The sequence below is a fragment of the Halyomorpha halys genome, unplaced genomic scaffold (assembly GCF_000696795.3).
Source record: "Halyomorpha halys isolate HHAL.00 unplaced genomic scaffold, Hhal_1.1 Scaffold398.1, whole genome shotgun sequence".
Taxonomy (NCBI): domain Eukaryota; kingdom Metazoa; phylum Arthropoda; class Insecta; order Hemiptera; family Pentatomidae; genus Halyomorpha; species Halyomorpha halys.
Genome location: NW_027109697.1, coordinates 259,514 through 281,531, shown reverse-complemented (window position 1 = coordinate 281,531; position 22,018 = coordinate 259,514). Strand labels below are relative to the sequence as shown.

The 22,018-nt window shown below is 30.3% G+C and overlaps 1 protein-coding gene across 1 annotated transcript; it reads left to right on the top strand.

Moving 5' to 3' along the window:
• The first annotated feature begins 3,103 nt into the window (after positions 1–3,103).
• Positions 3,104–20,139, top strand: LOC106682244 (inositol polyphosphate 5-phosphatase K-like). The gene is made up of 11 exons (XM_014422989.3): positions 3,104–3,269; positions 3,488–3,607; positions 5,275–5,352; positions 5,428–5,575; positions 6,996–7,171; positions 8,496–8,726; positions 10,579–10,732; positions 10,880–11,017; positions 12,883–13,075; positions 15,746–15,904; positions 17,893–20,139. Exons 1-10 carry the CDS (start codon positions 3,256–3,258, stop codon positions 15,820–15,822), a joined length of 1,329 nt encoding a protein of 442 aa, XP_014278475.1. The 5' UTR covers positions 3,104–3,255; the 3' UTR covers positions 15,823–15,904; positions 17,893–20,139.
• Positions 20,140–22,018: the final 1,879 nt, after the last annotated feature.

The following is a 22,018-nucleotide window of genomic DNA, read 5'->3' as shown; positions in this document are numbered from 1 at the left end:
TAATACTAATAGTACTATAAAAATAGTACAAAATGTAATAATATATATAATACTAATAGTACTATAAAAATAGTACAAAATGTAATAATATATATTATACTAATAGTACTATAAAAATAGTACAAAATACCACTATTTGAATTTGATTTGACCGCACACAGACGAAATTCCATTTATTGAAAATTATAAACAATTTTTAAAAAAAAATTTAGTTTTAGTAATTTGGAGTTTCTCAAGGTGAGAATAACAAATACAAATTTTGTCAGTTTAGCAAAAGACAACGAAGCCAGAATGCAATCAGGAAAGACCGGATGTCCTCTATTTTTTCCGTTCGAATCGGATGTCTATTTTCCTTGTTTCTCCTTTAGTTATTCGTAAAATTCTTTAATATTTTGTATTTATCAATTGCTTATTATTGCTAGGTTACTTTCCCGAGTTTTGTATTGATTGGGGGTTCATGTTGAAGTTATCACTATTTTTATCTGAAAAAAAAATGTTAAGACCAAAAAACAAAAAAAAAATTAATGTTGGATCTACACGTTTGCCACTTGCCGCAAATCCAAAACTTGCACAAATGCTTAGTAAACAAAGGAAGCAACTAACGGTGATATAAGACTTGTTTTGACTTTGACGAACTTTTTGTTCTTTTACGATTCACATTATAAAAGGGAACAAAAGAAAGATACGCTAAATGAAAGAAAACTTAAATATCAGCAATGTAGCTTTTAGATAATAAAATGCTTATAAATAGATTCTAATAAAATAATACAAAACGAGATAACTTATAAAACCAACTTTTGTTTAAGAATTGTTATTAGGAACTTTTTAATTTTATTATCTAGACAGATAATAATTTGTGCTATGTTGGTTAACAGCATAAGCACCCTTTTCGTACAAGAGCCCAAGCCAAAATTGATGAGTCTGCCAAGTATAGGTAGGGGGAATAAAAAATGGCGGGTGTTTCAAAGCGACAAAACAAAATAAATTTTCATTCGGTGCTCTATATCTTAAAAAGTAGGAATAACACAAGAAAACCTAAGAGAGCTTCATTTAAAGAATAATAAATTTGCTAAAATATGAGCCCTAATAGAGTTATTTACGTTAAATATTTTTCGAGATATAGATTTTTAAAAAGCAACGTTTCAGAAAAATGTTGTATGGGACATACTAAAAGATCAGTAGTTAATGAATTTATTTTGAAAAATTTATATCTCAAAAACTATTTGTCATACAGATGTCTATTACCACTCACATTAAAGCTAGTTTAATGAGCTATAAAGTAGTTTATGATGTTCATGTTCTTAGAAGTAGTAGTTTTCATGGAATTTATTAAAATAAATTGATTTATGTTTTATAGAACTATTGGACGTAAATAGCTCTTTTAGGACTAATATTTCAGCAAATTTACTATTTTTTTAGATTTTCTAGTGTTGTTAGTTTTTAAGATATAGAGCTCCGAATGAAAAATTAATGTTTTTTTAAGGTTTTGAAACAGCCGCCATTTTTTACTCCCCCTACCTATACTTGGCAGAATCATCAATTTTGACTAGTAATTATACATAGTTTTCATTAAAGTAATCAAAAATTGGGGTGAGATAACTGCCTTTTTTTCTTCCCGGCTCTTGTACTATTTGATTTGTGCCCAAAAACCGACACTCAACAGGTTGGCAACAAATCCGGATCAACTTGTACCACCCAATCCAATAATCCATCCACAAGCTTGCGTATGCGCGAATTTGCCATTGTTTACAAACGTGTAGAGGTACCTTACGACCAGGGAAGGCAAAAATTATAAATAAATTTTGTTTTTGCTATTTAAGGGTTTCTTGGAAATGCTAATTTATTTATTTCACGCTTTGATTGCTTAATTATTACTTTTTTATTTGTTCAATAATTTATTTGTATTCTTTAAAATTATTCAATAAGCATAACAATGTAAATACTTAAGGGTATCTTCTGCACGAGACAAACCCCTCGCATTATCAATTTTTAAAAAGAAATCAAATTTTTATAATATTCATGTAAGACCCACCAGGCCACTGTGTCAATAGAGAAATAATATTAAAAAAACAAGATAAAAACAAAACATTAATTTTAAATGAGGAGATGATGATCGGGGATGCGGTCAGCAAATAACCAAAAACTTATTTATGCCGACGTTTCGACCTAGAGTCACTCTCGTCAGAATGTCAGCCGGAACATCTCTGATGAAGGCCTGAAATTCAGGTCGAAACGTCGGCACAAATAAATAAGTTTTTGCTTATTGGTATTTATTTGCTGACCGCACCTCCGGACCATCTTCTATTAATATACGGTAAACTATTAACAGCTCATTATACATTTTAAACCTAATTGTATTAGTTTTTTGAAAATACGAATCGGTTTGTTCGGTACCCTCTCAAATTCCGTGACTTGCAAGGCCGAAACTTTAATTACTTTGCGTTTTTCTTTTCATTCATTCGCTCGTGTCTTAATGGATCAAATTCAATAATACTTAGATTCAAGGTTCTTATTGATGTCTCAAAAGAATATTTTGTTCAGTCAATTATATATGGTTTAATACATTTCATGTATTGTAATTATTCGTGTATTATGAAGTACTAATTTTATTTTAATGAAGAGTATGAAAAAAAAGTTTCTTATTGAGTGTGTGTGGGGATGACGCACAAAAGTATACGTATTCCATTTTTTGAATTATGTGTGTACTAATACTGTTACAATACTTTTATGAAAGGTAAGAAAAAAAAAAAAAGATTCTTATTATTAATGTTTTTTTTAACGTAAAATGTTGATAAACATTAACCGTTTCCTATTAATTTTGATGTTTTATAAATATTAAATATTATATAATTAGAGTTAGGTAATGATGTAGAATAATAAATTAGTTTGGAAATAAAAAGTAAATGATTACAGAATACTATGTTTAATAAAACCTTTTGCCGTTTTTCACTGGAATCATTTATTATATTATAGAATTATATTATATATTATAGAATAATGAATTTTAATTAGCAATAGCAAAAAACCTGCCATCTAGTGAATATAATTATGTGCAGCCATCATTTTAATCTCTTTGTCCTTCAATGGAAGGGTCGTTCAAGGTTTCAAATGGGTTTGTAGGTTATATTTGTTTTGAAAGTTGTTTTTTCTTTATGGTGGATTATCATCCTTTCAAATTATAAATCGTAAATTAGACCCAATTTTTGTAAAATGCAACGACTGTAATGCAATTTTATTGTACTTATTAATAAAATCATGGACGTTTTAAGGTACTTTTCCTTAGATCTATGGCGTTTTATGTAATTTGAAATATATTTAAAATGTTGAATGACCTAACTATGACATTCCTTATTTTATTTGAATTTGTGGCGAACATGTCAGTATGCATTTAATTTAAGAATGATGAATATTTTTGAAGATTAAATTAATGTTTTAATATTAAATTAAAATCTGACACAGTTTTGTTGATCGTTCTTTATGATTTTAGATTATATGTGATAACTTATAATGTGGCAACAAAGAGCCCAGAAGGAAAACTCTTAGAAATTTTAGGTTTACCTGAAAATGTGAACCAGAAAACTAATCTTCCTGACTTCTATCTTATTGGGTAAAGGAAAAAATCCTGATATCTGTATATTTTCTTGTCAACTCATAAAATTTAAATTTAGTCTTAATGTATCTCCAAAAAATATTGATATGTCTGTGTAATTCGTACAATTTTATGATGTACATTATAGTTTGGACTAATTTTATTAATTTGGACTTATTAATCATTTTAAGAAGTTGTAAAAAATAACAAATATTTAAATCTCATATATCAATTAATTGTTTTCTGTGGAATACTTTATAATTACTGATTTTTGGCCTACATCTATACCAGGTGGGTTTGTGATTAGTATCGTGCTTAAATTATTCTGTTAAATTCAGGTTCCCATTATATAGTGGTTAGTTTTCCTCCAGAGTTTTAAAACTTGTTTTGAACATGAGTTCTGACTGAAACTGGTAAGTGCATCTGTGCTAGGTTTTTTTTTTTCTTTTACCATCTTCTTTGTGCTATTAGGCATAGAGTGACAACTAGGTTCGCTAAGCCTTTATTATTATTATTTTGTTTACCTTATCCCTTATTAAACTGTCTTCTGCAGGAGCATGGACTTAAATTATAGTCACATGCCACTAAGTGAGATTTATATCAGTAAATATAATTTGATAAGGTATTCCATCCCTCTGATGATTTTTGTCTAATTGGGAATCCGTAAAATATTATACTTATACTTTCTTTTGCTCTTCCAATGTTGACTCTTAGAAAGTATTGTTTTTATGGACTTTTGGCAGCAATATTTGGCAATGCCTCTAACAATTTTTGTTATAGGCAGCCAAAACTACAGCTGTTATTTATTCTGTTATAGCACACGTTAGAACTTTTAAAAACATTTGATCAATTACCAAAACATGGTGGTTTAGAATAACCTTTAACTCTAGTTTTAGTTGCATCAGGTTTCACTAAATTAAACATTCCAGTGAAATTGATACTATTACCAATATTCAGAATCAGCTTGAAAGAGATATCATCATTAGTGCCTGGGAAGAAGTCCTATTATCCACCAATATTTAACTGGAAGTCCTCGAAGGTCTATCAAAAGTGTCCAAGGTCTAACCATAAGTGTCTCTTAGTCTGTTTCTTCTGTACTTCAGGCGAGTACCTCCTATTTACCAAAAGAAGGTGGAGTCATCACTTTGATTCATCTTTCGCAGGTGGAAATTTCTGAACTGGGCTCCTCCCTCCGAAGTTTTGTTTTAAGGGAATTATACAATTACTGACTTTTTGACCCTGTCCCAAGGTCCTTTCCAGAAGGTTTTGACACCTGGTTGATTCAATTAAACTTTTCAGTATAACCTACTATCCTCTCTTGTATTCTACCTAAAATCTTTCTAGAATTTCTATCAAGGGCTTCCTTTTTACTGGTTTCAAATTGACCTTTTGTGTCAATTTTCCCAATCCCAATATCTAAAACCACCCATATTTCCAAGTTAGGAACCTGTCTAAACTACAGAATATTCAATGCATAGAAAATAGTAGAATGGATTCCAGACATCTATCGATATATATGGACCTCTATTGATTTTCTGCCTTCATTAGATGAGGTGCTTGATGGTGCTAGATAAATTCATTTATTTTCCAGTTTTTCATCTTGCATTTTCAATTAGCAACTTTTTGTGTTGAATATAAACTGTGAACTAATTTTTTAAGTTTAAATGATATTGCGTTTTTTCCAGTTTGCAAGAGGTGAAATCTCAACCTCATAACTATGTAATTGATGCTCTGTTTGACGACCCTTGGACAAACGCCTTTAGGTAATTATTACAAATGAGTAATATTTGCTTATTTTAAATATTATAGACCTATATATTTATGTATTTTGTTTTCAGGCAAGCTTTAATTCCTTATGGTTATGTCAAAGCAAGGACTGTTAGGCTCGTTGGGTTAGTGCTGTCAGTGTTTTGTTTGAGGAAACATGTCGTTCATTTGCGTGACATGGAGAGCCGTGTGACAAGGACAGGCCTAATGGGCTTTTGGGTATAATTTTATTATTATCTAATTTATTAAAATGAATATTTGTTTGTTGGTACTTTATGCACTACCGCACCGTTCATCTGATTATGTTGGTGGGGCTTTTTGCTAATTGTTCAGGATTTTCCCAGGAAGCTTTTGGCGCATAGTTCTGAAAGTAATCATTTTTTCTTGGTAATTATTTACCAATCGATTTGTCCTTTTCTAAGTAGGTAAAAAAAAATTATTTTATAAAAAAGCAAATCATATTCATTTATAGCATCATCTGAAACTTTTAAATACCATTTTTCAAAGAAATTTAAAATTATTCACCTTGATTCGTTTTGAGGATTTTTTTTCTTGTGACTATTGTTCATATAATCATTCATGATTCATCTATTAAACTCTGTACTGCTGCAACCCTTGTAGGGTGCAGTACTGTTGCTATACCAACGATTGTGCAAGGAGGTGATTTGGTCCGAATCACACTCGACTGCCAGATTTTTATCCAATTAAGGGTATTCAATTTATGAGGCTGGGTAGATCCCAGGAGGGCTCCAGACCCCAAATGGTTGACTCACGGCTACAATGTGACAGGAAACAATTTTCTACCCAGCCAGATTGGAACCTGGGTTCTTGGAGTTAGTAGCATGATGCCTTACCACAGTGCTACTGCACTCCTAATTCATCTGTATTTTCTGAATGTCTGATCTTCTAACCTACATTAGCAAAATTTAGATTTAATGCCCTTAGGGCAAAATATTAGTTTCAAATAAAGAAAAACTTTTCAAAGGTTTTATTTTATATCTCCGGTTCTGATTTGTTTCATTAGATCCACTTTGTGCTCTTTGGTGCACTTTATAGAGCCCTAAACCACTCCTAAGTTTTGTGTAGACTGGTTGGGTCGAGTTGAAGTTTTTTCTATTTTTTTTTACCATATGTTTTTATTACATAATGTTTCTCTTTTTTTTTTTTTTTTTTCGGCCAAGACTCCCATTGGAGTCCTATACTGCCTAACCATGGTTGGGGGTCAAAGCTCTTCATTTTGTGGGACCGCCACTCAATGAAAAAAGTCAACGTCCCAGGCCGGATTCGAACCGGCACCGCCAATAGACATCAAATTGGTAAGACTGTGTCTTAACCACTGAGCTATGGGCGGCCCTACATAATGTTATTTACTGTTATAAACTAAATAGATTTAATAAGCAATTGATTCAATCATTAATCCAGTATGTAAATAACTGAATATATTAATTTATATCAAACTTTTAAATGCCCAAGTCTGATAATCTCTTTTATAAATCCCATTGTTTATTTAAATTATTTTGTGCTATATTTATTTTTTATTGTCAAAAACTACTAATTGTACATAATAATCTTTGTCAAAGGCTTATAATTAGCCTTTAATGGTTGCGAATTGATTGTAGTTTGCCGTTATGTTTTTCAGGGCAACAAAGGTGGCGTAACTTTAAGATTGCAGGTATATGGGTGCTCATTGTGCTTTGTCAATAGCCATTTCGCTGCTCACGATCACTTACTCAAAGAGAGGATTTCGGATTATAACACCGTCCTTAATTCTCAAGGATTCAGCTTTTCCGAGACAACTTCTATTTTGTTCCATGAGTAGGTTCCTATTATGTATTTAATTTTTTATGACTTAATTAAATATTTAACACCATTATAAAAATGAGGCTAATTCCACACTTGGCTGACTGTCATGTGATTAGATTCCGTTCTGTTGTCTCTGCTTTCTCTTAACCGTCTCCAATTCCTATCTACGAGTTCGGAAACTGTCTCTATGTTCTAATACCAAAAATGTGGTAAACCGGAGACTTGCAAGTGTGAAATAGACCATAATGGCTGTTATTATATCTTCTTAATAACTACACCTAATATTTTCCTGTAAATACTTATTTCGTGCTGACTGATATAAACATGTATCTATTCACTTTTTATATTTTGGCATATTTTTGGTCAATTTATGTATATTCACATATTTCACTTTATATTGGTTATTTTTTATTTCTATTTATGTCAGATCTTGAATAAGGCACTGAATTTATTTATCTAATCAATTGACACATAAATTTTTGTGGGTTTTTTAAACTGAATTATTGAATAAGGACTCATGAAAGTTATTGTTTATCACATATTTTCCATAAAAAATTTAGTCAACGTGAAATAAAATAAAACAAGGTAAAGGAAGATAGTTCAAGTGGCAGTGAATAGAGGTACAAAATAGTTTTTTCTACTATTTTATTACCTTTATTGACCACCTCCGAGACTATCTCCCTGCAATCTACTTCATACAGTTCAACTATCTTCTTCCAATAAGATTTAAAAAAAGACTTTTTGAAGATGTAAAAAATGTTATTAGTAGTGTATAAAATAAAAGAATGCATAAGTAAATAAATCTATATACTTCAAAAAATAAATTTTTTTTTTAAATTTATTCATTGGCCAAATAAGGATGCCAGGAATCAAAATAAAAAATTTATATTAAAAAAACCGCAAAAGAGAGTCTATACTTAATTAAAAATTGTCTTATAATGAAGAAGATGGTCAGGGTTGCGGTCAAAAAAGAGGAAAAACTTGAATAAATCTACTTCAAAGCTCCATTATAAAAATGTAAGATGTACTGCATTAAACTTGAGAAAATTTCCTATAAATTTAATGGGTTGAATCAGTCAAAAAAGAAAATAAGTGTTCTATGATGTTTTTTTTTTAAATTAAAGTTTAATATTTCTAAAATTCTTTGGACATTTGGAGCAGCTATTATTCTTTATTGGTTAAGCTGTAAATATCCCAGATCTCAAAAAAAAAAAACTTCTTCTTTTATGCTTAAATGTGGTGCAAAACAAGCTTACCTTCACTATCCTATTAATCCTTATCCCTATTAATAACTTATACTATATGCCATGCTAAAGCTGTGTCATTGCAATTTTAGCTATGTCTTCTGGTTCGGAGACTTCAACTTCAGACTGAACAATTCAGATAGCCTCAAATCGCCGGACATTGATCAGAAAGTGAAGACTGGTAATTTGGCATCGCTGCTTGAGCAGGATCAGCTAAAAGCCGTTATGGTTTCGGGAGAAGCTTTTAGTGAACTAAAAGAGTCCGAGATCAGCTTCCCTCCAACATACAAATACAAATTCCAATCTAACGAATATGATCTTGGGTATGACATTTATTTCAGTTTTTAATAATAAAAATCTATTATATATGTATTAGTAATATGTTAATCTTTTCAATTTCTTGAGACTGGTATTTATTGTTTAAATAAATCAATTGGTATCCATGGTAAGTCTCAACACTCTTTATTATATCATCAACAGTCCCTTTCGGCCAATTTGGCCAACCTCAAGGACAATCTTAAGTATAAATTTACACCTCACATCCAATTATTTATAACCGTTTTGCAGGCTATTCTACCCAAGTCATTAATAACAGTCAAATCACCCCATTTTGTCACAATTTCATTAATTTTTCTAAACTTTTAATTTCAGATCAACTTAACACTATCAACTATCTTATCAACAAACTATTTTTAGTTTAGTATTCAGGTTAAAAATAGTTTATTGATAGTTTTAAGTTGATCTAAAATTAAAAGTTTTTAAAAATTAATGAAATTGTGACAAAATAATGATTTGACTTATTATTAATGACCTGGACAGAATAGCCTACAAAAGGCTTTTAAATAATTGAATGCGAGGTGTAAATTTATGATTATGACTGTTTTTGGGATTGGCCGAAATGTTGAACTGTTGATGATATAATAAAAAGTGGTGAGACTTGACATGGATACCAATTGATTTATTTAAACAATAAAATTCTAGTTATGTGTAATATAATTGACAAAAATGTTATCAGTACTTGACTGATAAAGGTGAAAAAGTACAATTTTTTTTTTTAAGACATTATGGTTGCTAAGTACAAAGTTCTTAGTTTTTTAACAGCCACCAGAGCTCTTACGATGTTAGGTTTCTGTTTGTTTTTCTGTTTATTGAATTGAAATAATGAAAAGAAAGAAATAAGCGAATGGAACTAATTAGAAAGAAAAGTTATACTTATCTGTGCTCACCACTGACCATACCTCTAGACTATGTTCTCATTTAATTATGTTCATAAATGAAAATTACATATCAATAAATTAATTTAATATCCAAAACAGTCTCAACACTATTTATTTATTTGTCCTACGTTTCGGCCCTTCCAGCCATCCTCAGGGACATCTAAACATTTAACAGCTTATATTACAACTTCACTTTTAAACATTTACAATAACATTATTATTTATTATATAATATAACATACCTTCAACATAAATTTCCTCTCACATTAATTATTTTCTACTTGCAGGCTATTTTGCCCAGGTCAATTTCTTTATTTAAGTTAAAACCTATTCCAAAACAGTCCATTATTAAAAGTCATACTTATTATTAATAAGCTTACCAAGCTTAAGTCTAGTTACCTCTCTATTTAAATTTTAAAAACCATTTGTGTGGTAGGTTATAAAAGGTTTGTTATATGGTGTGGGTTTTTATAGTGAGGACAATATTATAGAATAAATAAATGGATGGTTTTTAAAATTTAAATAGAGAGGTAACTAGACTTAAGCTTGGTAAGCTTATTAATAATAAGTATGACTTTTAATAATGGACTGTTTTGGAATAGGTTTTTGACTTAAATAAAGAAATTGACCTGGGCAAAATAGCCTGCAAGTAGAAAATAATTAATGTGAGAGGAAATTTATGTTGAAGGTATGTTATATTATATAATAAATAATAATGTTATTGTAAATGTTTAAAAGTGAAGTTGTAATATAAGCTGTTAAATGTTTAGATGTCCCTGAGGATGGCTGGAAGGGCCGAAACGTAGGACAAATAAATAAATAGTGTTGAGACTGTTTTGGATATTAAATTAATTTATTGATAAATATTACCTGGTCTCGAATAATTTTGAAATAATATAATTAAAGAAAATTACATGTTTGTAAAAATGTCACTAAGCATGAATTATTGTATTCTCAGGCGACGACCAGCGTGGACCGACAGGATATTGTACAAAGTTAACGCAAACGTTTATGAAAATATCACCCTCGAAGCTGAGCAAGAAAGCTATTCATCAATTCAGAATTTCTCCGTTAGTGATCATAAGCCAGTTGTTGGCCTCTTCTCTGTTAAAGTAAGTATAAATGATCATTTATATTCTATAGCAATGAAACTACTATTGAGAAATTGAATAAAATATAATTGTCCAATATATCGAGAAATTGAGTAAAAATTGATGAATCATGTAAAATATTATTGCCTATTTTATTACTTTTTCAAGGTTTTCTGCAACTATGCGGAGAGAGTTGTCAAATTCTTGCCTATCCAGAGCTGGTACACGAATCAAGAGAATTTGGCCCATTGCATCATGGGATCAGATGTTACGCCAAGCCCTTACGACTGGGTTGGCATCTACAGGGTAAATAATTTATTTTGTATTTCACATCTTATTCAATATAATTCAAAAATAAAAAGTTATTACTTGTAGGAAAATGGTCCGAATGGCGGTCTAAAAAAGGTACATAAAATAGCAGAAAAAACTATTTTAGCAATTAGCAAACATCATTTTATTCCACATTGCTGGGCTTCTTCAGGGGTATGAATGATATAATTCAAAATGTACCATTTGAATAATAATCAGTTAAAAAATAATTAGTAGAAGTATAAAATGAAGGTGGTTTAATGCGATTAACTATTTAATTTACTTAATCCAACGTTTCACCCCTCTTCGCAGGGCTTCATCGGGGGTAAAACAGATAAAAACCACTAAAATAAAGTAACTAAGTAAGGGAATAGATAACATGAAATAAAATTAAGTAAGGGTTGATTAAATATGGTTTAAAAAATGTGAAATTTTTTATTAAAATGAACAAAGTAAATAAAATAAAATAAAAATCTGTACATCTTATTTTTGTTTTATTTAATTTACCTTGTTTGTTTTTATAAAAATTTTCACATATTTTAACCTAAATTTGATCACACCTTAGTTTACTTTTATTTGATGTTATATATTCCTTTTTCCTTTTGTTACTTCATTTTAGTTGTTTCTTTTTTAGCCCTGATAAAGCCCAGCAAAGTGGCACGAAATGTTGGCCCATATTAAATAGTTTAATTACTATTTGATTTTTTTTTTTTTTAATGGACCCAAACCATCTTCTTTTTATGTTTTGCACATGATCCATCAATGATCTTCTAATTAGTAGAAGTAGTTACAAATATTATACAATTAAATGATTTATTTATAATCTTATAATTTTTTCTTGAGACTGGTAATTTTTTAATAAATAATTCAAAAACACTATCCAATTATAGTCTCAAAACTTTTATTTCTTTTACACGTCCAATGTTTCGGCCAATTCGGCCATCTTCAGGGACAATCTACTCAATACCGCTATGAAAACATATAATTTAAACACTCTAAAAACTTCATTCAGGCTATTCTGCCCAGGTCAAAACATTGATATCCAATAAGTCAATTATCCATTAAAAACCACAGTCAAAATTATTTCTCTGCAAACACTATTAATACACTTTTATCACTAGTGACTAATTGACTAATTAGATATAAATGTTTTGACCTGGGCAGAATAGCCTGAATGAAGTTTTTATAGCCTGAGTGGTTAAATTATATGTTTTCATAGTGGTATTGAGTAGATTGTGTCTGAAGATGGCCGAATTGGCCGAAATGTTGGACGTGTAAAAGAAATAAAAGTTTTGAGACTATAATTGGATAGTGTTTTTGAATTATTTATTAAAGAATTAAATGATATTTTAGCTATTTGTGACAGTTAACAGTAAAATATTTGTTATTACTTCTATTAATTATTTTTTCACTAATTATTACTCCAGTGGTAGTGCATTTTGAATTCCATCATTCATTATTGAACTTATTATTATTACTTATTTTATTCATTTATATTTATATTATTTTAGTTTACTTTGTTGTGTATTTTTTATATCTTCTTTTTTATGTATATTCTTATAGTATTTTCATCCTTTACAATATTTATATCTTGTTTTCATTTATTCCTGATGAAGTGACCACCAAATTGGGACGAAATGTTAATAACTAATAAATAATTTTTGCCATTTTGTTTACTGCCACCCGAACCATCTTCCTGCAATTAATAATATATGGTCTATTAATAATTTTACAAAAAGTCATTATCTCTTGTTAACTAAACGAATATTTTTTTTTGAGATTGTGTAATGTGTTTTCTTATATAAGTCTATTTCAATAATAACATGAGTAATTAGTTAAAACAAGTCAAAATATTTTACCAGGATGACTTTACCAGCTTGGATGAGTATTATGGGTTCGTTTATGTGATGAGACATAATGGAGATAGTGGAAACGGTATGCCAGGATTGCAGATACCGTGCCCAAAACCTGGTGACAGATTAGAGCTCAGATTTTATGAAAATATTATTAGGTTTCCCCGCAAGTACAGGCTTCTGTATTTCAGCCATGACTCAGGTAAATTTATATTTATTATTTATTTTAATTAGTATTCATTTTAAAAATATTAATGAAAGCTCAATATAGAGAAGTTTTAAAATATGATGTGTTTATTATTGACTATGGTTTAATATGAGGAGAAAATGGGGGAAGGGGTACAGTCAGGATAGAAGAATACAAATGACTGGAACTTATTTTATTTTGTTTAATGGCCAGGTCTTCTTCAGGGCTATAAATTAGAGAGGCAGTTTGCTTAAGGAGTTGAGGCTTCCCTTTAGCAAGCTCGTAACTTCAGGGATGTCAGTTTGAATCTGGGGGATTGACATTTATTTTACAGCAAAAATGAAATAATAATAAAAAATAAAAAGAAAGGTAAAGGAAGCTAATTATATTTAAAAAATGTATCAAAAGTGTACAGATAAGTGTACAAAACTTTAAAAAAAAAATGAAGATAAATTATGCAAATATAATAAATAGATTGCAGTTGCATTAGTTTCCAGTCTATAATAGTCCTAAACAATAAAATAAAGATAAATTAATAATGATGCTTAAAAAACCACAAGAAAAAAATCAATAAGGAGGGAATACCATAACAACAGTGGTAGAGGGAAGGAATCAAAAGAGATTAAGTTAGGGATATTAGTCCAATGTGATGGTGGAAAAAAAATTAGTGAAAATTACAAATTAACCTAGTTAAGACCAAGTATTTTTGTAGATATATGACTATTTAACTATTATTAAGGTAAAATTGAAAATAGTTATTATTTAGTTTAAACTATTAGACATAACCCTATGGGCATGAAAATTTCTGCTGAAATAATTTATCTTGGGCAAATAATTTCATTTGTGAATAGGGATGTCAAGGAAATTGAATCCAGAATAGGTAAAGCATGGAAGAAATTTTGGAGTCTCGGATATATTTTTAAAAGTCGTGAAGATATAAGGTACAAAACAATTGTATTCAACAGCTGTATTATCCCAGCACTTACTTATGAATGCCAAAAGTGGTCTCTGACTAGGAATATAGAGAGGAAGATTAACTTCTGTCAACAAGGAATAGAACTTATTATGCTTGGGTCTCTCTAAAGGATAAAGTTAGGTCGGTTCGATTAAGAAAAGAAACTATGGTTTCCGACGCTATAAGCTACGGTAGAAAAATGAAGTGGACCTGGGCAGGTTATCTCATGAGGAAATCCGAAGACAGCTGGGCGAGACGATCTGTAGAGTGGATTCCCCTGGACAGGAAGAGACAAAAGGGATGACAATGCAACCTCTGGGCCGATGAAATAACAAAACAGTGTGGCGGTTCGTTATGGATGAGGCATGCTCGAGATAGGGAATTGTGGAAAGCTAAATGCCATCTCCAATTTTAAGGTTTTAGCTAAAAAGACTCTAATCTCCCACACGGGAAGGTCTATATGTGAATATGTTTAATATATATATTAATTTTATTGTTCTTTAATTTTTTCCTAAAAATAATTCATTTTGTATTGACATATAAATAAAGACATCATTATTATTATGTAGTTAATATAAAAAGCAAATTGCAAAGTATATTTTATGGGCTGGTAGAATTTCATATGGCCGAAGAGTCCTAAAACATAGGTAAAAGAATATACATGTGTAATGGGCAAATGTAGGAAGGATTTTGCACAATAAAAACTTATGGTTTGTTAAGTTATTATTATACCTCGTAAGTCTGGAAATTTATTTTATACAATTTAAAAACATTTAAACTTAAATTTTATCATTTCAAAAACTCTTCGGAAGAATTCTTAAAGTCAGAAAAAGTTCCATAAGTATCCTACAAAAGACTAAATCAGAGATATCGCAGGTTAAATGACAATATTTAAAATTTGTCTAACATTTAATTATAGAAAAATAACAGCATTTAAGTTTATTTAAAAAAATTTTATAGGTTTTTCTGGATATTTTTTTTCTCTTTTATGAAATTTGTTTTTTAATCTCATTAAAATAAATTTTGTAATTTGAGAAGAGAATGGTCAAAGAACATTTCTTTTACAGATTTTTGATAGGTAACATTTGCTGTTTCTTGCTAATAGTTTTTCTACGTCTGATGGGGGTTCCAGAAACTGCATTTTATTATTTATTTATATTTATATTTTTATTATGTATCTATCAATTCCTTATGGAAACAGACTTACAATTATTACAAACATAGTCCTTATATATTTAGACCAAGAACAAGATACCTCAGACCCCCTTGCTATGGTATACTAGATATAATTGTTTATAATTAATCATTGTATATCCTTTCCAATTTGGTGTCTTATTCACAACTGTACTAAGGTATGCAAATCAGGTGGCATGCAGGGTTTTTAAAACTGTAAAGTTAAGTCGGGTTTGCATTGTGTTATATTTACAACTAAGGTATAATGATATAAGAGAAAGCTTAATAAACCTATTGAATTAATTTCCGCTCTCTTGATATGCTATGTATTGAGAATACCACATGAGACCATATATATTCTATTGACTACAACTTTAATTATTTTTGCCATTAAAAATACCAACTTAGGAATATTAATAATTTGTGTGTTGCATGTTTGGTTGTGTTTAGGGGGCTCCAAGCTTAGGACGCTAAGGCAGTTGCTAGCTTCGCTGTAATATGGTATTAATAAAACTCTTATAGGAAGTCCTCATTTTTAATTAATGTGATGGTTGTAGGTAGTGTGCTTGGAATGAGCTCCAGCTTTGAGCTTAAGGTAAGAGATCGCCAGGCTAGCACTCACCTGGATTGGTGACCTTCACCTCACACCCCCGAACCTCGGTCCTAGTCATGACCTCGGGCGGTGTGCTCTTCGTACATGTCCTTCACTTTTCCAGGTAAAATTCACTTTTATCTTTTTTAAATTGTTGGTTACTTACATATTATACTGTCAACCACATTATATTAGTTGTAATATTAGTAATAATAATAAGTTTCCATCGTTTGACAAAAGAAAGTTTTGTTGAAATTGTTAAATGTAAAATGTAATGGTAAGTTTGGTCAGCTGGTAAATGCATGACATTGTATTATTATTGACCTCATTGATTTTTTTTCATGCAAGAATGTCATTTTGTGCCAAATAAGCATGATTTGTGGGAAATTTTAATTTACTTTTTTAATTTGAAGAAATCTGCAGCTGAGGTGCATCGATTTCTTGTAGAATTATATGGAGAGACTGCTTTAAGTGAGAGATGTTTGTTGTGAGTAGTTTCGAAAGTCTAAAAATGCTCTCCCTCTACAAGAAATTTTACATTGTTTAAAATTGTTTGTAATAATTCAAAAACAAGCAAATTGTGTTCCATATGAGCTGAAACCAAAAGACATCGAATGCCGATTTTGCATGATTGAAATGCTGCTTGCCAGTTATTACAAAAAGGTTTTTTCTGTATCTTTTAGTAATTAGTGATAATAAATGGATCCATTACGGAAGAGGAAATCATGGTGCCCATCTGCCCATGCTTTAACATTTACAGCCAACCAAAAATTCATCCTGTGTGTTTGACGGAATCAGCTTTTGATGTACAGTTAAAAAAATTTTAATCCAGAGGTGAGAGGTAAATTTAATGATTAAAAAATAATTTTGTAAAATAGAATGATTAAACCAGCATTAGGACAGTTTCTTCACCATTAAAAAAGAACTCTTTAACCCATTAAGTAACATATCTAATGTTGTAAAAAAAATCTTTTATACTAAAACTAAAGGAATCTCAGAAATACAGAACAAATCATATCCTTTGATGAAGTTCTATTATACACGGAATGAGTTGAGCAATGAGACTCCCAGGAAGTACAGCAAATGTGGCAACTGTAAGCAATCAAACGTTGATAACTGTGATTCACTTAACACAGTAATAATATTAGATTAGGTTATAACGGTACAAGAAAAAAATATATGGTCGGTGGGATATGTTATATGGTTAAGAATTGAAAATAATTTCACACTGATAATTTTCTATCATAAAAATACAATTGAATTATTTATGATTTGTTCCAACACAATTCAAAACTATCATCAAAGCAGGTTTGCTCATGGGTAGTGTGATTTGTTGATTCAAATCCTGTATGTTGTTATGCTTCTGTCAGTTTGAAGCATGTAATAGCAAACTTTTAGTTTAAATATAATATTGTTTCTATCAATAACAATATGATATTATTTTTTAATATTGTGTCTATAAATAACAACATGTTATTATTTTGTAATATTGTGTCTATCAATAACAATATGTTATTATCTTGTAATATTGTATCTATCAATGACAATATGTTGTTGTTTTGTAATATTGTATCTATAAATAACAATGAGGTGTAGATAGTTGATCGTAGATTAATGGTTGGAGAAGTTTGTCGGGGAGTGCGGTCAGCAAAGAACAACATAAATAAACAAAACCATATTTATTTATTTTATGCCGACGTTTCGACCTGAGTTTCAGGTCTTCATCAGGGCTATAGAACAGAAGAGATAACAACAACATTTAGAGCAACATACAATTGAAAAGGAATAGTATGAAACAAAAATTGTTTGTATTTGTACAAAATGTTGTTTGTATTCTATTCCTTTTCAATTGTATGTTGCTCTAAATGTTGTTATCTCTTCTGTTCTATAGCCCTGATGAAGACCTGAAACTCAGGTCGAAACGTCGGCATAAAATAAATAAATATGGTTTTGTTTATTTATGTTGTCCTTTGCTGACCGCACCACCCGACAAACTTCTCCAATAAATAACAATATGTTATTATTTTATAATATTGTATCTATGAATGGCAATATGATATTACTTTTTAATATTGTATCTATAAATGACAATATGTTATTATTTTGTTGCAGGTTTGGCCCTGCTGTGTATTATCGATAATGGCTGCTTTCTTTACAAAGGGGGAAAAGACTTTCTTGTACTTCTATGTACAAATATTGAGCTTCTATTTACCATGGATTGCAGAGGTCGTAATGGCTGTATATATTTTATTATCGTCTAGTATGGAATTATAATCTCTAGAGTTTTGTTATTACTGTGCAATACTTAATCAATTTAGTGATGGGTCCTCTAAATTAGATTTAGTTATTGCATTATCAATTCTTTTTTTTATTGTTTTAAGATTTGATTACGTGGTTTGAGGATATAGTTTAGGTATAGCCATGACATTACTGTAGCGATAATGTTTGTAGAAACATCACTGTGGTCAGTAAGTTATAAAGAATTGGATATATTTATTTCTTTGACTGTCAAAAGTAAACATTTCTCCTATTATTTAAGCATTGTCATATGCTTAATAACTACTTCTCTAATTGAAAATTCGAATTTTCAGGAAATTTCTTGTTCCTCCTGTTGTTGCAGTTTTTTTATGACTTAATCACTGATTGGTTCCTAGCTCCTAGGTCCAGATTCAAAGTTGGCTGTGGTGTAAAGTTTTTCTCACTTTCTGTTAACCATGGATCGAATCTGGTGTCCGTAGAACATATTTTGGTACATCTTTTCTCTATTAAGTGGGTGACTGATCATTCAATTGGTTGGAGGAAAAACCTGGTTCTTAAGTGTGTTGGGGCGGAGATCAGTCTGAAGTTAAGTCACTTCAGATGGCATCTCCACACAACAAGTCACAATGATGAAGACCTGAAATTCAGGTCAAAACGTCGGCACAAATAAATAAGTTTTGTTTATTTGTGTATCTTTGTTGACAGCATCCCTGACCATCTTCTCAAACAAGATTTAGATGAGTACCATAATATTTTATTTTATGATGTTCGAAATTAGATTCTTGTTTTCATTAGTCTTGCAGTAATATATATTGATATATAGATATTGTGTTAAATGTAAAATGTTTTACTATGTTAAATGTTATAAGTATGGGATTGTGAGCAGCCGTACTTGAAGTCATGTTAAATTTATAAGAGTTCTTAGTGTATTTTCTGAGCAACTTGTTTAGTAACCTTTCCTTCCAAAACTTCTTGTTATTGTTTACTTATAAGTTTTGATTACAGTAATTTATTACAACATGCCTATAGTAAGTGAAAAGTAGAAGTGTGAAAGTTTGGCTACTGATTATCTTGAACCACTAACTACAAGCTAGTAACCTAACAACAAATAAAATGGTGTAGAGCTCAGCTGGTCTGTTGCGTGAAGCCATTCTCCATTTAACTGACCTATTAGACTCTCAACCATGGTTATATGTTACATCGTTCTAACAAGGGAAAATAAAGGAAATATTTCTCCATTTAACATGACTTTTTCCATTTAACACGCTTTAACATGTTAAACTAAAGTATACCCCTAGTATACTTCCGTGACTATTTTTTTTAAAAGAAAAACATTTATATCTGCCATTAATATGTTTAGGAATGTCATCCCTCCTTGCATGACAATAACTTTGTTTTAGTCTGCTTTGGCTATAATTTATAAAACCCTTTGATGTTTCTACATTCTAGTTAAATTATTGTGCTGTGGCAATAAACATTCCATTTAGTATTGTACTTAATTCTGATGTCAATGACATTTCATTCGTACATCACATTCATAATATATAGACATATTTAGGAATCGAAGCATTTCAGAATTACTCTCTCAAAAACGGAACGTTTTCTATTTAAATGTTAAATTTAATTTAAAATGCTATTATTAAGTATTGCAATGTTGAAGCTTGCCATGATAATCACTTTTAAGACATTATTGTTCCTTGGAAAGTATTTCGTGTTGAAAAAGTACTTTAAATATAGTCCAAAATATTCATTTGTTTCTACTACAAAAGCTGTTAGTTTAGGTTTGTTTTATTCCAAAAGATGTCCTTATCAGAATAATTTACATTTGTACATCACAAAATACAGGTACGTTTCCATTTGCAGTCATAGCTAACTTGATTTAATAAGCATATCATAGAGATATTTGTTAGGGAAGGAATTTGTTAATGAGATAGAAGTTTAAGAAATTTTGCAGAATGCGATAATGAAAAAAGGTTGTTATTCTTTCTTTGTTGTTTTTTTTTCTCAACATTCGTTGAGGCTTGTTATATATTGTACCGTCTTAATGTATTAGATTTTCTCATTATTGTTAATAAGAAATACACTATATTTTATTTTTAATTGTATTGTTTAATCTTTAAATATACCCTACCTGAAAGTATGTTATTGTCATTATATTAATTAATAATATCAACACATGTTCCTTATTGTAGGTATGTATTAAATGAAATATTTAAATAAATTTCCAAATATAAAGTTTTTAATTTATATAAATTACTGAACAATAACTAATACATAATTGTGTTAAAATGATAAATATTGAGACAGTGTGAATATGCATCATTCATATTTACAGAGATAGATTTTACCTTTTTTCCCCTTCCCATGTGATTTATTTTTGTTAAATACTAGTAGAAAACCATTGTACATTCTAAAAATAATATTTACAAATCACAAAAAAATAAAAATGGAAGAAGATAGTTGACCATATGAAGTAGATTGTAGGAAGATAGTTCAGGTACCTACCCCTGACACCTGTCAATAAAGATATCAAAGTAGTAAAAGAAAACTATTTATTCTTAACTAATGTTTCACCCGACTTTGCAGTGCTTTGTCAGGGTTGTCAGAGTGTAAAAAATGGGCTACAAAAATGACAACCCGAAGTTGACCTGACTCCAGTCATCATTTTTGTTTCCATTTGATAGCTCTGACTAAGCCTATCAAGCCTATGCAAAGTAAGGCGAAACATTGTTCAACAATTTGTAGTTTTCTTTTACTATTATGACACCTTTATTGACCGCCAACTGAACTATCTTCCTATAAAATACACAAAAAAAAAATTATTATTAAGTTACTATATAAAAAAAGTTATATGGCTGATTAATTATATTAGATTTTATTTTGTCCATCTTCTTTGTCTCTTGGCAATATGGGCGTCAGTAGGGGGCAGCACCTGTCTTCTCAACTAAAAAATATCAGGTCTTATAAATTTTTTCTTCAATCTTGTGTTTATCCATTGTTCCATCCCATTTTTCATTGAAAAAAGTTAAAATTATTTCCAACTCCATGTACATGGCTGTTTCATAATACTGGTAGTTATGTTTACTGACTAGCTGAGGGAAATCATTCTCTGTGATGAGATTGAGTATGGTTTTCCTGAGCAATTTTGCACTAATTACTTCATAGGCAGTATACATTGTGACAACAACCTTCTACTAAACCTTACACTAAGGTAGTTTACCACCTCACTTGGGCATATCCTTATTCCTTGTTTATTCATGTGGCCATCTAAGAGGATGTCCTCAGTTTTGGTACTAGCCATTTTCATCTCACACCATTCACCAACAAGATTGGTATATCTGCTACTGGTTGCCATCACTGTGCTTGTCATCAATGTTGGTAACAATCTGCAGTAACAACCTGCACTCTGCATCAGGCTAAATAGAACATTGCCTCATGTCTCATATCCAAGGTTTCAATCGACATTGTTGTTGACCTATGTCGGTGAAGCTGACATTGCCTCTATGAACTGTGGCCTATGAACTCTGAGAATGTAAGGGAGGCGAAAAACTCATTGATTAACAACTGGCTCATTCCAATGAATTCACCAAATTTAATACCTCTTCTGTTCAACTGGATTTCTAGACTGTGTTCCAAGAGCTAGTATCTAATGTTCACGATTATATTTCTTGTGTTTTCGATGATCACTTGTAATGAGAGTCTAGGCAACTAGTTTTGGTAAATTTAAAACAACCACGAACTATAAAAATATGAAAATATACTGTTATATATTAAATTTTATTTAAAGAACATCCCATAATTGTTCATGAATTTATACTTAATGGTTGTTCTCTTGTTTTGTTAAGCCCTCATAAAGGCTTGCTGAACATCGGCGCACGTTCAGGGACCCCATCATGGTTTGTCCGAATGTCAATAAAAGCAAAGATGGACGTTCAGATTGATCGTGTGAGGGTAAATGTGATGGATTACCGAGAATATT